The sequence below is a fragment of the Panthera onca genome, chromosome A2 (genome assembly GCF_046562875.1).
Source record: "Panthera onca isolate mPanOnc1 chromosome A2, mPanOnc1 haplotype 2, whole genome shotgun sequence".
NCBI classification, from domain to species: Eukaryota; Metazoa; Chordata; class Mammalia; order Carnivora; family Felidae; genus Panthera; species Panthera onca.
In genome coordinates, this window is record NC_138340.1 from 167718214 (window position 1) to 167732525 (window position 14312).

The 14312-nt window shown below is 47.3% G+C and overlaps 1 protein-coding gene across 2 annotated transcripts in view; it reads left to right on the forward strand.

Moving 5' to 3' along the window:
- UBE3C (ubiquitin protein ligase E3C) overlaps window positions 1-14312 on the forward strand; it is a 121448-nt gene that overhangs the window by 69476 nt on the left and 37660 nt on the right. For both annotated transcript variants that reach the window (XM_060633503.3, XM_060633504.3), the window contains 5 exons: window positions 733-837; window positions 3169-3256; window positions 4210-4307; window positions 5838-5970; window positions 11066-11313. In XM_060633503.3, the coding sequence (XP_060489486.1) occupies window positions 733-837; window positions 3169-3256; window positions 4210-4307; window positions 5838-5970; window positions 11066-11313 (672 nt within the window). The remainder of the gene's footprint in view (window positions 1-732; window positions 838-3168; window positions 3257-4209; window positions 4308-5837; window positions 5971-11065; window positions 11314-14312) is intronic.

Here is a 14312-nt window from a genome sequence, read left to right on the forward strand (position 1 = left end):
CGAATTGTTGGTCTTTTTTGGCAGATGTCAGAGGTCCATGTAGGACTCTCCCCCTCCCGCCCCCCCTGCCCGTGCACTTGACAGAGCGTCTTTTAAGAAAAAATAAGAAATGCTATTACTGTAGGAAAAAGTTTTACAAAATTGCCGTACTTGGAGATTTCTTATATTATAGCTCAAATGAGCTAATACATTTCCAAATTTGTGTTTCAAAACTCACTTGCTACCTCCTTTGTAGACAGCCTTTAACATGTTCCTGTTAATTTTTCTCTCTTCACTGGCACTTAACTAACCACTTTGTACTTGACTCATTCTTGAGGCGCCTCGGCGGCTCAGTCGGTTAAGCGTCTGACTCTTGATTTCGGCTCAGGTCACGATCCCACAGTTCATGGGATCGAACCCCACTCGGCCTCTACACTGACCGCGTGGAGGCTGCTTGGGATCATCTCTCTCCCCCTCTCTCTGCCCCTCCCCTACTCTCTCTCTCTCTTTCTCTAAAAAATAAACATTTTTTAAAAAATTGTATTATTTATCTTAAAAAAACACAGACTCATTCTTGGGGTCACAGGATAAGGTGCTCTCCTGTGGCCTGACTGGTGGTGGCCGAGGGGAGGCCCGGACGGCCCAGCCCACGCACTCACAGGCATACAGGGGAGCTGCCGTGTTATTGCCTCTCTTGTGCGGTGGTCGTTACTGGGCTTGCTCATGTGACTCGGCCCTGCTCTCCCTCTGCAGGTTATCACCAGCCTTGTGAAGATGCTGAAGTCCAGAGACACCAGAAGAAATTTCTGTCCTCCAAGCCACTGGCTGTCAGAACAGGAAGATATTAAAGCAGATAAGGTTTATGGAAAGATCTTTTTAAATAGTTTTCATTACACATTGTCTCAGCTTTTGTCTTTCGAGGGAGGATAAAGCCTTTTAAATTGGTTCATTTGGTTCATTTATTACTTAGTATGTAACAAAATATTAACAGTAAACTTTTTTATTATTAACGCTTAGGTCACAAGATAGAATATATAGCAGTACCATTGACTTCAACATGCATCCTGAGTTTGCTATTAATCCTGATTTTCTCCTTTAACCACAAATTATATTGAAGCCTAGTGGTTCTTTGTTGGGGTTGCAAAAGATGTTGCTTTTATTGAAAGGTATTATAATTATTGACGCATATTTGGTACTTAGAGGAAATGGAGCATGTCCTTGATTTTCTAAAGGAACAGACAAATTTGAATGTTACTAAAATTACTAAGACCTAGGTCTAAAGTAGATTCAGTAGTATAATATATTTTCAGAAATTTAACATTAACAGACGTCTATGAACCGTTTTCGTTCTTGTTTGTCAGTGAAAGGCATGATTGTATTCATTTCAAAATCTCGGGGTGCAGAGAGTGGAGGGTGTAGAAGAAACAGGACTATAGAAGCATTAAAGGAAAGAAAACAGCAGGCGCCTGGGTGGCTCAGTCAGTTAAGCATCCGACTCGCTCTCAGCTCAGGTCTTGATCTTAGGGTCATGAGTTCAGGCCCCACATTGGGCTCCACTCGGGGCGTAGAGCCTACTTAAGAAGAAGGAGGAGGAGGAGGAGGAGGAGGAGGAGGAGGAGGAGGAGGAGGAGGAGGAGAAGGAGAAAACAGAGGTGCTTTATAACAGTTTCAGAAGCATTACTGTGTCTGCATGAATCTTGGAGCGTGTGGCGCCTAGCTGTGCCCACTGGTTAGGCTGCGAAACCACGGCCAACGCTGTAGCAGATGGACATCTCCAAGGCCCGGGATGGGGCCTCCGAACAACATTTACCACCAAAAGGAAACAGCCTTTGGAACGATGGAGTGTCTTGTCACTGGAGAGTATGGGAACCACAGGAGGCCCCGGCCCTTCGGAACAGGTGTAATGGACTAAACGTCGAATATGCTTAAATCTGTGAGTTACGGGCGCCTGGCCGGCTCAGTCGGAAAAGCATGGGACTCTTTATCTCAGGGGTGTGGTTCCAAACCCCACATTGGGTGTAGAGATTACTCAAATAAATAAAACTTTTTCAAAAGTGTTTCAAACGTTAGAAAATGAAGAACGTGATTGGCCATCTTAAAAGCAGAGGAACCACCTTATTATTTTGAGGACGGGTTCGGAAAAAAGTAATCATGCACTGAGTCTGCCTTTCCCTTACAAACTTCATGTATCTCAGGCTGAGTAGTGGTGATGTGAGACCCTTCTCGGTGTAGGGGTGGCTCATGATGCACGAAGAAGCCACTTTTGACCTGGAGTCCCACAGTCTGCAGCTCTGATGAATCAACGGTCTAGGCGGTGCCCTCGGGGTGCAGGCCACAAGGGGACCTGCTAATACCGGGCTGGAGGCCCCAGCAGATGAGGGTCCAGTGATGAGGGTCCAGTGCTGGACGCCCCTCGCTGTGCCGCTGCTACCCCAGGAGACTCAGCTGTGGAAAAAACGTCAGCTGCGCCACACCGTGCCTGGTAACGCAGCTGGTCCCTCTTTTGGCCTCATCGCTTTGTAACAACGGGTACCCAGACCTGCGGTCACCGGACACGTGCCTTGAGGAAAGGACACTCTGCCCATGAAGCGTCCTGGCCAGAAACTGAACCTGGATGTGAGGAGCCCTCCTGATGCCACTGCACATGTGTGTGGGAACCGGGCCAGAAGCCCGTGTTAGCCCCGAGGGGCCTCAGCCGGCACAGCCCGGAAGGGAGGTGGGGGGGCCCTGCCGCCCAGCTGCTCTGACCCGGCCCGCTCAGGGCCGGGGGAGCCCACAGAGCGGCGAGGCTTCCAGAGTGCACACGACCCCAGCCTCGCTGGATACTCAGATTTTGTAATTATGAGATACTGAATATTTAGTAGTAAGAAATTCATTCTTTAAGCGTGATGCGTTTTCATTTAGAAAGTGATCACATGACCGTTTACTATATGCACCTGTTACACGGCATTAACCAGAAGCAGCAGAGAGTTCCCTGGGACGTGTTAGAAGCAGTTACACTGTCAAAGCGTGAAAGGGTAGCCAGCAGGGGAGAGAGGGCGGGACGAGGACTTGGAAAGGACATGAGATCAAAGAGCAGGACCCGGCTGACACTCAGTACGTGTAAGGCACGATTTAGTTCACATGTGACAAGTTAAAGTTCGAGCCACAGCACAAGGATGTACTAAGCAAGCGTTGCTGGCCCCGCAGGTCACCCAGCTCTACGTTCCGGCTTCCAGACACGTGTGGAGGTACCGGCGGATGGGGAGGATTGGCCCCCTGCAGTCGAGCCTGGATGGTGAGTTCTCTGTGGCCTTGCAGTCCCCTTCTCCATTCAGGGTTATGGACTACCATTCCGTACCGGGAAGTTCACTCTTTTCAGTGTACTCTTCTGCGATTTTTGGTAAACATAGGCCACCATGATCAACCATAGAGAAAAGGCTCATCGTTCCGGAAATTACCTCGTGTTCCTTTGTACTTAGCCCTCGCCCCGGCTCCTTGCCCCAGCCCCTGCCCCTGGGAACCACTGATTTGTTTTTGTCCTGGTAGCTTTGCCTGTTCCAGAATGTCTTTAGATGGAACCATGTAGTGTGTAGCCTTGTGAGTCTGGGAGGGAAGAGTCCAAGCAGGCCTCAAGGACATGGTGGGTTCTGCTCTCCACCACCGCAATCAAGTGTATGTCGCAGAACAAGTCAAATGAATTTTTTGGTTTTCCAGCGTATGTAAAGGTTAAGAGTGCCGTAGCATTACGTCTAAAGAAGCGACAAACGTCCCTTCATTAGAAGAAACTTTAAGGGGCGCCTGGGTGGCTCGGTCAGTTGAGCACCTCACTCTTGATTTTGGCTCAGGTCATGATCCACGCCTGCCTCGGGCTCCATGCTGAGTGTGCAGCCTGCTTGGGATTCTCTCCCTGCCCTCCCTCCCTCGCACTCTCACGCTCTCTGTCATATTAAAAAAATACACTTTTTGGAGATGATGCTATCCTCTGAGTCGTTTCAGCGACTGAGAATCACGGATCACAGATGACCGTAACAAATGTAATTATGAAAAAGTTAGAAATGTTGCAAGAATTACCGAAATGTGACACGAGGACACCAAGTGTGCAAGTGCTGCTGGAAATGGCGCCCACGGAGGCGCTGGGCGCGGGGTCAGCACCGACCTTCTGTTCGTAGCACACGGTGTCTGCCAGGTGCCGCAAGGTGGGGTGTGTCCATGCCCGTAACTCCACAGAGCCTTTAAAATGTGTTGCAGTGGGTTTGGAGTCCCCACCGCTGTCCGTCTCTGAGGAAAGACAACTCGCCATCCTGACAGAATTGCCCTTTGTGGTTCCATTTGAGGAGCGAGTCAAGGTAAGCAGTTTGGTGTCTTTACAGACTGCGTGTGTGGCACGGCCACTTAGCATCATTTCAGGGTTGAACTAACACCAGCCAGAAAGTCTCCAAAGATGTGTGGTGCCCAGCTGATTCTGCACTTCTTATTTTCCTCATTGGGTGATAATAGCTGAGAGCGATTTATAAAAGCATAGTCCAGGGGCGCCTGGGTGGCTCAGTCAGTTATTAGCGTCTGACTCTTCACTTCGGCTCGGCTCGGGTCATGATCTCACGGTGGGGTCGAGCCCCCGAGTCAGGGCGGAGCCTGTGTGGGATTCTTTCTGCCCCGCCCCCACTCGCGTGCATCCCTGCGCTTTCTCTTTCAAAATAAATGAACTTTTTCTTTTCTTTTCTTTTTTTTTTTTAGAAAGCATAGTCCAACCAAGTACCTCTTTATATAGACTTGAAAGATTTTCTCCTTAGTTGTACCTAGAGTTCAGAGGCTTGTCACACCATTGTCGTCTTATGGGAGGATGAGGTCCTTTGTCTAGGACCTGTGTTTTGAAAATGCATATTTTTTGAAAAGATACGCTTCTGTACATTATGTTGAAGTTATTTATCACAAACACTACTTTATAAAAGAGACTTGGATAGTTATCTTAACTTCTTGCCTGGTCATTTTTGACTAATGTACAAAACTTTGTATTTATCTGTTTTGAGATTTTAAAATGTCTTGTTTGTATTCATCAACTTAGCGAATTTCTAAAAACTACTAGGCTTTTTTTTTTAAGTTTACTTAGTTAGAAAGAGAGTGAGCTGGGGAGGGGCAGAGAGAGAGAATCCTAAGCAGGCTCCACACTGACAGCATGGAGCCCAGTGTGGGGCTCGAACTCATGAATTGTGAGATCATGACCTGAGCTGAATTCCAGAGTTGGACACTTAATGGACCGAGCTACCCAGGCGCCCCTACCAGGCTCTATTCTTAAGTAATAGATTCAAGAGGGTAATTTTAGTCCTGCCCACTCTTTATAGGATGAGCAAAAGATTGAATTTCTTTTAAAGCTCTTGGTGTTTCTTTATTAAAACACACACACACACACGCACACGCACACGCACACGCACACACACACAGAGGCACAAATGCAACATGATATTACATAGTTCCTGAGCTCCCTCTACTGGATTTTTAGCATCAAAAAAAATCAGTTGAGTTTTATTGTTAGGGAGATATTCCTACTAGTGATACACAGCTTTACAAAGAAAGGTATTCGTTCTTTTTCTGTCACCTGGGTTTTTCTAAAGGGTTTGTAAAAGAAGATACTGACAATACTATAGCATGGGACTTTAAAAATTTGTTGTAAGATGGGGAAGAGGAGCAGGGTTACAAATACACAAATATCGCATGTCTACTAATAAGGCCGAAAGTCCATATTCGATACCTTGGCTTTTAAAATTTGTTTCTGAATTCACGGAGATAGAAGACTGAAGATTGATGTGGCAGTTTTTTGTTGCTTATGTTTATAACAAAGTCTCATTTCAGGTAACCTGACAGCTTCCTCTGTTTGTTAGATCTTTCAAAGGTTGATTTATGCAGATAAGCAAGAGGTGCAAGGAGACGGTCCGTTTCTGGACGGAATTAATGTCACTATAAGAAGAAATTATATTTATGAAGATGCTTATGACAAACTTTCCCCAGAAAATGGTATGTATAATTCTGTCTGTGTGTATGCATGCGGCAGGGGGAGCCTGAGGGATTCTTTTAGAAAAAGGTCCTCACTGAAACCTTAGTGTCCGTCGTCTTGTTCTGTAATGAGTTTTAACAGTGAAACGTATGCCAGATCTGTAGATGTGTGTTATCAAATAACATTCCTAAGACTGACAGATAATTAGTGCAACAGGAGCCTTTTTCAAATAGTGACTTCTGTTTAAGGCAAAAAAAACCCTCCACTCCGCCCGCAGATGTCTGTTTCTAAAATTTAGTTGACGATCTAGAATTCTGAAAATGTTGGTGGGCGCCGTTTACGTTCTGTATTATGTGTGTGTCATAACCTCTAAGCCTTGTTTAACATGCCAGAGTAAACTCGGTGCAGTGCAGATTTCTTTATAAAAGGACGTGGGCTTCAGCGTCAGTGCTAGTAGAGAAAGACCGGAGAGATTTCTCCTGTAACAGCACTTTGGATCGCGCGTAGAGGTCAGTGACACGTTCTGTCTCCTGTGAGTATCTGACACCCAGCATTAAGTGTTGTATTACTAGTTTACATGTTCATAATTCTTCCTTCAAGAGTATGGGATCCCTGTTAACTGCATTAAATCAGGGCTAGATCGGTGCAGGGAGCTCGCAGTGGAAGGTGGCAGGCAGGGTCTGGATCACGGCTGCAGGAGATGGGAGGTCGTCAGAAGTGAAGTAACAGTCGCCTCTCCGAGGGGAGCAAAACCTCGATTCAAGTGATTTTTTTCTTAAAGAGCTAATTTTGTTACGCTGTGGGAATAACGGCGGACGGCCAGCGTCAGTCACCGGTCCCTTCTCTTCCAGGTTTTGTGTGTGAGGGTTTGATGTTCACATAATGTGGTTTTCTCACCTAATCTGTGCCGTAGCCCTCTGAAGGCGGACCGCCGCTGTCCCAGCTCACTGCCAGCCAGCATGGTTCGTTTGTAAGTTTTACCTGCGAACGGGGCAAAATCCGGAACTCTGACTCAAGCCCAACACACTTTTGAGAAAAACTGGACCTCCTCCTGGGGGCTCCTCGGTCCCCGCGAATCGGCGGTAGTAGCTGTGGTGTGCCTGCCACTTGGCCGGGGCTCTCGCGCTGCGGCCCGGAGTCCTTGTCCTCTGTCCGGCTCAAGTCACGGGTGCTCGGTAGATGTTTGTTGAATTTGCGATTGAACCCGGGGAAAACTCGAGAGAACGAAATGATAATTTGCCAGCCACTAAGACTGTGGGTGAGAGCAGAAGTGAGGCACGGTCGGTGCTGGGGGGTGTCGGGAAGAGGAGGCCTGCCCGCGTGGCCGGTCCCGCGCAGCCGCTTGGGCGCTCATTCTCGCAGGCTTGCTTCCTGCACGTGCTGCAGGTGGGGTGCCTCCAAATGTGGTCGGCGGCGACTTTAAACTAGCTTTAAAGCTATTCACGTAGATGGTTTTTTTTTTTGTTTTTTTTTTTTTTCAACGTTTTTTTTTTTTTTTTTTTTTTATTTATTTGTGGGACAGAGAGAGACAGAGCATGAACGGGGGAGGGACAGAGAGAGAGGGAGACACAGAATCGGAAACAGGCTCCAGGCTCTGAGCCATCGGCCCAGAGCCTGACGCGGGGCTCGAACTCACGGACCGTGAGATCGTGACCTGGCTGAAGTCGGACGCTTAACCGACTGCGCCACCCAGGCGCCCCAAGATGGTTTTTAAAGACCTTACTGTCCAGTTAGAACAAACCGCAGATTTCCTAATAAACCCTTAAGCTTAAAGTTGTTCAAAAGTTGACCCTACTCTGCCTCCCGAGGTGTGTTCTGATTCTTGCACTGAGTTCAAGGGATGTGGAAGAACCTTCCCATAATGCTTGGTCATAATGCTTTAGATCTCTGCAGATGCTCTGAGTCAGGCCTTCTTGACAGGGAGTTTTCAAACCATGGCTTCAAATTGGTATCTCACCAGCGAGAGGAGTAAAATTAACTGTCATCTCCGAATGTTTCATTTACTTAGGGGAAGTTGGTGGGAAGTGCTTTGTTGATTGATCATCTATGTATAATCGGTTAATATGATTACCCCGTGTATCTAGTCGTTAAAGCAAATCCTTCCTTCACCAATGCTCGGCATCTGTCATCTCAGAACAGGTTTCTCAAGTGTGGGTGTCAGCCGGTAGGGGGAGAGCTGGCTGCTGGGGCTCCGACCTGGGCGGTGGGCGGTCCTGGAGAGCCCTCCCGTGGCGGTGCTGCCGCCGGGGGGCAGGGTGGGGGCGCGGAGCCGTGATCACCTTCACTCTCAGGGTTGCTGTCACTCTGGGCATGATCGCTCTTCTCTTCTGGGATGAGAGCCCGCCAGAGCTGGCTCTGGACTGACCTGTGCTCACTCCGAGAGCCTTTGTGTGTTCGCTGGTTTTGAGGTGTTTGTTTACTGGGCAGGATTTACTACACTGTTTTCCTGAAGGGGGAATGGTAATAGAGTAAAATCAAAGTAACATTTTACTTAGTTTTTTTCCCCCCACTAAAACCTTAGCGTGTAAGTAGAGATTTTAAAATTCGTCCTTAGAAACAAGGAGTGTCAAGATATTTCGAAGGCTGGATTTGATTCTGAAATTATATTATGTTTTTATTATTATTTTTTTTTACATATTACTGTTTACAGAAATGAGCTTCAGGGAACCACAGAATCTCAATTCTAGCCAAAGTAGAGAGGCGACTTCCGATGGCCCACTGAGTCTCCAAGCAATCATGACACACCCCCTGCCCACCATGAGACTGTTGAAGGGGGGCCGTGGCCAAGTGTCTCCCGCCTGTAACATTTGTATGCTTAGAGTTTTTACAAAATCTGCTGCTGACTGCTATTAGTCAGTTTGAAAAACATTATATATGACAAAGAAATGCTTATAGTTCATCCTTAAAATTGGGCATTAAAAAGGAATCTGTAAAGGTGAAAAATACCCAACTATATTTTTGTGTTGCACGTACAATTATCTGCTTAGATTTCTTTTGGCATTTTACGTAGATCTTGAGATTGAACATACTTTGTAATCCTATTGATCAAAATAGATGTTGGGGTGCCTGGGTGGCTCCATCAATTAAGTGTCTGACTTCAGCCCAGGTCATGATCTCATGGTCCGTGAGTTCAAGCCCCGCGTCGGGCTCTGTGCTGACAGCTCAGAGTCTGGAGCCTGTTTCAGATTCTATGTCTCCCACTCTCTCTTACATCCCCTGTTCATGCTCTGTCTCTTTCTGTCTCAAAAATAAATAAACATTAAAAAAAAATTTTTTTTTTAAAAAGATGCAAATGACATATTGTGGAATCTAACCATCCCTGAAAAGCATGTTCTGATTGCTCATGTAAGTATATTAAATTTTAAAAACAAAAGAGAGAGGGCACCCCGCTGGCTCGGTCGGTAGAGTGTGCAACTCCTGACTTCAGGGTTGTGAGTTCGAGCCTCACGTTGGCGAGATTGCTTAAAAATAAAACCTTTAAGAAAAGAAAAGTAAAGAAAGAAGAGAATATAGTTTAGTATAAAAGCCTGTGCTTTGTAGGCAGTAGACAGATCTTTACATTATAACACTCCTGCCACAGTGCTAGCTGTATGTCTTTAGATAAATAATTCCTTGTCCTTGGTTTTCTTACTCCAGAGTGGAGATAATTCTTAACCCAGAAGGTTGTTAAAAGACTTGAAGTAATGTGTGTAAAATTCTAACATAAATGCTAGCTCGGGGTAAATAATCAATGATGGGTATCCCTTTATGGAGTACGAGAGCAGGCTGTAACCAGCTGGCTTAATTTGTCTCCCTTACTCTGGGGGAAATGTGAGCCTTTACACAGAGCTCACCCAGCAGCGTTTTTCTGTCGCTGCTGGCAGGATGGGGTGGCCCTCGCCCCTGCCGGTCAGTGAAAGATAGTGTCAGTACCGCTGTCCACAGTGGTGTAGATCTCAGTCCATATAAGAAATTGTACCGGCCCTGTTTGGACCGTGTTACAGAGTATCTACCGCCAGGCTCTGGGACTTCAGAAGTATCGACACGGCTCCCCGAAGCCACGTTCCGCTGAACCCTTTTCCGGAGTGTTTTCTAGAGGTCCTCTGTCCCTTGGCATAGATCGGCCTCGCGGGAAGCCTGAAAGGTGGTGGCAGCTCCCGAAAGCCCAGCAGCAAAGTGGCACCAGGTGCAGACCTGGGCTGAGCTGCCTGCACCTCCGAGCTCTCAGCATTGCACCCACCCTGCCCGGGGCAACCGCCCCTGCCCCGCCGCCCCTGCTCGCACCTGCTCCCGCTCAGGATGCAGGTGGGGAGGGGTGAAGTTACTTTCTCAGACCCTCGCACCCTGATTAAGCCTGTCCGGTGAAGATCACCTGGTTCTGGCTTTTGGCAGAATCACTTCCATTGGCTTGTATTTTGGGGCCTGTGTCCCGAGGCCTGTACCGAACCAAGGCTGTGTGTCATTGTGGGTGAGTCCAGGGTCATATCCCTGCTGACAGCACTCCTGACCTCTTGAGGACCTGTGTGGAAATTTCTCTAAGATACCAGGCTTAATTGACCAACTTTCCAATTTTTTTTTATTTTAATCTTGGTGGCGCACTATAACCAAAAAGACTTGTACCCTTTTCAGCCGCTCACTGCTTTTAACGATAATGTAGATCCTGGATTCTGACTCTCCTGCCTCATTCACCTTTTTCAGAGACTCTTTGTAATGTTAATTGCGCTGACATCTTCTTTATCCATTTATGGTTTTCACCTTTCCTGGTAACGGTTGCTGTTCCCCTGGTATTCTCACGTGCTTAATTCCCTCCCTCCTAGTACAAGTCTCCTAGTATTTTAGAGTGTCCTATCCTTTAGAATATGTGGGATAACTTTATTTGCTCCTGAACACTCAGTTTCCCCTCACCTCCGTGTGTGATATGTTAACATAAAGGAACTTCTTTCTCTCTTTCTCCCCTTGGCAGCTTTGGGGGAATTACTATTTCATCATCTGTTTTTAATCTCATTGATTTTTTTTTTTAGTCCTGCATTAAAATATCTCTAATATTCTTGCTCCCCTTCCAAAACTTCCTGTAGTAATACTAGCATAGTAAAAAATTGTTTTCTCCTCGCCCCCTTCGCCCCTTTGTTTTAACAGAGCCTGATTTGAAAAAGCGGATCCGCGTGCACCTGCTCAACGCACATGGCCTGGATGAAGCTGGCATTGACGGAGGTGGCATTTTCAGAGAGTTCCTAAATGAACTGCTGAAGTCGGGGTTTAACCCCAATCAGGGGTTCTTTAAGACGACTAACGAGGGCCTTCTGTACCCCAGCCCAGCTGCTCACATGCTGGTGGGAGACTCCTTCGCCAGACATTACTACTTCCTGGGCAGGATGCTTGGAAAGGTACGGTGTTCTGGGACCACAGGGTGCTGGGGTTGTGTTTCCGTGTGGTTGCCGTCTATTTCACTGAAGATCTTTATTCAAAATTGCTTAAGTAATTTTGGTGATCCCTGCATCGTATTCCTTTGTATAATAACTAACATTTCATCGTTACGCGTTACATGCGCAGTAGTCACAAGCATAAAGCATTTGCATAGTATGGGGAACCTGGGGGCACGTACGATAAAATCCTGTTGGTCGAAGTCTTTTCAGGGGCTGTTGGCCGTCTGGTTGTGTGCTAGAAATACCAGAAAGCTCTCTGTTGCTCTCATTGCTAGTGTTACAAGTGGGTTCTGTAGTTACAAGTGGTCTTTAAAGGTTCCGTAAACTTTTAGAGTGCTGCGAGGCAGACGACCATTGTTACTGGGTATGGGGTGAGTGGTACATGTGTCGTGTGCAAACTCCAGGAAAATTGGCCGTGTAAGGATGACGTGAGGGTAATGCTGTCATGAGCAGCACGTCACACACCCGCCGACCGTGCACACAAACACAATTTGCCCTTTACTGTAAGTGACAGGAAAACTTCATCTGTAGTCTGGTGGACACTTCCTGTTTATTGGTGAAACTTTGACAGGACCTGCCCCCCCACCCCCACTGGTAAAGTCAGAAGCAAAGCCAGGACACCCCCGATACCAGTGCTGTTCGTCAAGGAACCAGGTCAGTGCCTGCCTGTCGTCCCTGCGGATGGCTAGAACAGAGCACCACAGACGTGCAGCTTCTGAGGGACACACATGTGTTTCTCACGGTTCGGGAGGCTGGAAGGTCGCCATCAACAAGCCGCGGGGTCTCCTTGGGTGGGGGCCCTCGTCCCGGTTCACGTCCGTGCCTTCTCACCGTGTCCTCACATGATGGAAGGCGTGAGGGGCTCTCCAGGATCCCTTTGAGAAGGACACCAATCACATCCCTGAGGGCTCTGCCTCATGACCCCATCACCGTCCAGAGCCAGCCTCCTAATGCCACCGCCCTGGGGACGCAAACATTCAGTGTACCAAAGGTGGGGACAGCAGGCCAGGAGACTTCATTTAAATCCAGGGTGGCTAACTGCTTCCCCGCGGGACAGATGAAGTCCAAAAAAGAGATTTGGGTTTTCTTTCTTTTTAACTGAATACTAACTTTTAAAAAAAAAATTTTTTTTTCAACGTTTTTTATTTATTTTTGGGACAGAGAGAGACAGAGCATGAACAGGGGAGGGGCAGAGAGAGAGGGAGACACAGAATCGGAAACAGGCTCCAGGCTCCGAGCCATCAGCCCAGAGCCTGACGCGGGGCTCGAACTCACGGACTGCGAGATCGTGACCTGGCTGAAGTCGGACGCTTAACCGACTGCGCCACCCAGGCGCCCCTAAAAAATTTTTATTTTAATGTTTATTTTTGAGAGAGAGAGAGAGAGAGAGAGAGAGAGAGAGAGAGAGAGAGAGAGAGACTGTGCAGGGGAGGGGCAGAGAGAGAGGGAAACAGAGAATCCGAAACAGGCTCCAGGCTGAGCTGTCAGCACAGAGCCCGACGCGGGGCTTGAACCCACAGACTGTGAGATCGTGACCTGAGCCGAAGTCAGATTTATTAACCAAGTGAGCCACCCGGGCGCCCCACATTGTCCATTTCTTAAATTGAGTTGTTTGTTTTCTATTATTAAGTCCTTTATATATTCTAGTTCAAGTCCTTATCCGACATGTGTTTTGCAAGTATTTTCTCCCGTTCTGTGGGTTGTCTTTCACTTTCTTGATGGCTTCTAATGCATTTATTTTTCTTTTGTTGCCTGAGCTTTTGCAGTCTTGTCTAAGAAACTTGTGGTCACGTGGTTTAATCCAGGGTCGCAGAGATTTATACCTGTGTGTGTTCTAAGAATTGAGTCATTTTAGTTCTTCCATTTAAGTCTCTGCTCCATTAGGAGTTAATTTCTGTAGATGGTGTGAGTTAGGGGTCCCAGCAGGTTCTGTCGCATGTGGACACCCCTTTGTCCTCACACCGTTTGTTAAAAAGCCTTACGTGGTTCCCTTGCCCAGAGTCAGTTGACTGTGAATGTGAGGGTTTATTTCTGGACTCTCGGTTTCACTCATCTCTGTGTCTGTGCCAGCGTGGCACCGCTTTGATTACTGTGCCTTTGTCGTCAGTCTTGTGCTGTGTATACTTACCAATGACAAACGGTAATGAAGCCCCAGGACCCAACGCAGCGGAGGGGCAGCGGAAGGAACCGGTAGGTCGTGGATCTCTCTTTGACATGCACGGTAGGAGGTCCGGTCATTACCGTTTGCTCCGATTCCACATGCGCGGTTGTAATCATACAGGTTCGTCTTCCAGCTTTCTGATGGGCTCAGCTCGACCTCACCGTTACACCAGTATGTTCCTTTAGGCTCTCCTTATCGTTTCAGAGACCAGCTTCAGACATCGGCCTGACGTTAGATTCCTTAGCGTACGTGTCAAACAGATCATTTTCTCACTTCATTTTGAGACACCCTGCCTCTCCCCGCGACGCCGCGTGCTGGCTTTGGTGTCAGCTGTCCACCAGACACCCCCCCCCACCCCCCCCGGCTCCCTCTGGAGCACACGGCTTTCGTAACTCGTTTCATGAAAATCTTTGAGATGATGCATAGTCATTTTTATTAAGGTGAGCCCAAGAATCTCCTAAATTAATAATAGTAAAATTAAAATCTAAAATAATAATGAAGGGGAGCTTTATGTTGCTAGACTAACCTGAAATACCTCCTAATTTAAAAAAAAAAAATACATTTTTAAATAATCTCCACACCCAGTGTGGGGCTTGAGCTCACGACCCCAAGATCGAGAGTCACGTGCTCCACCAACCAAGCCAGCAGGGTGCCCCTGAAATATGCCCTAAGTTTGGCGGTTTTCACACGGTGCGGTGTCAGACGACAGAGTAATCTTATTTGCATGATGAGATCTTATTAACGTTTTGTATTTTTTCTTCCTGAGTGTACAAATTGTCCGATCTTGATTAATACAGAG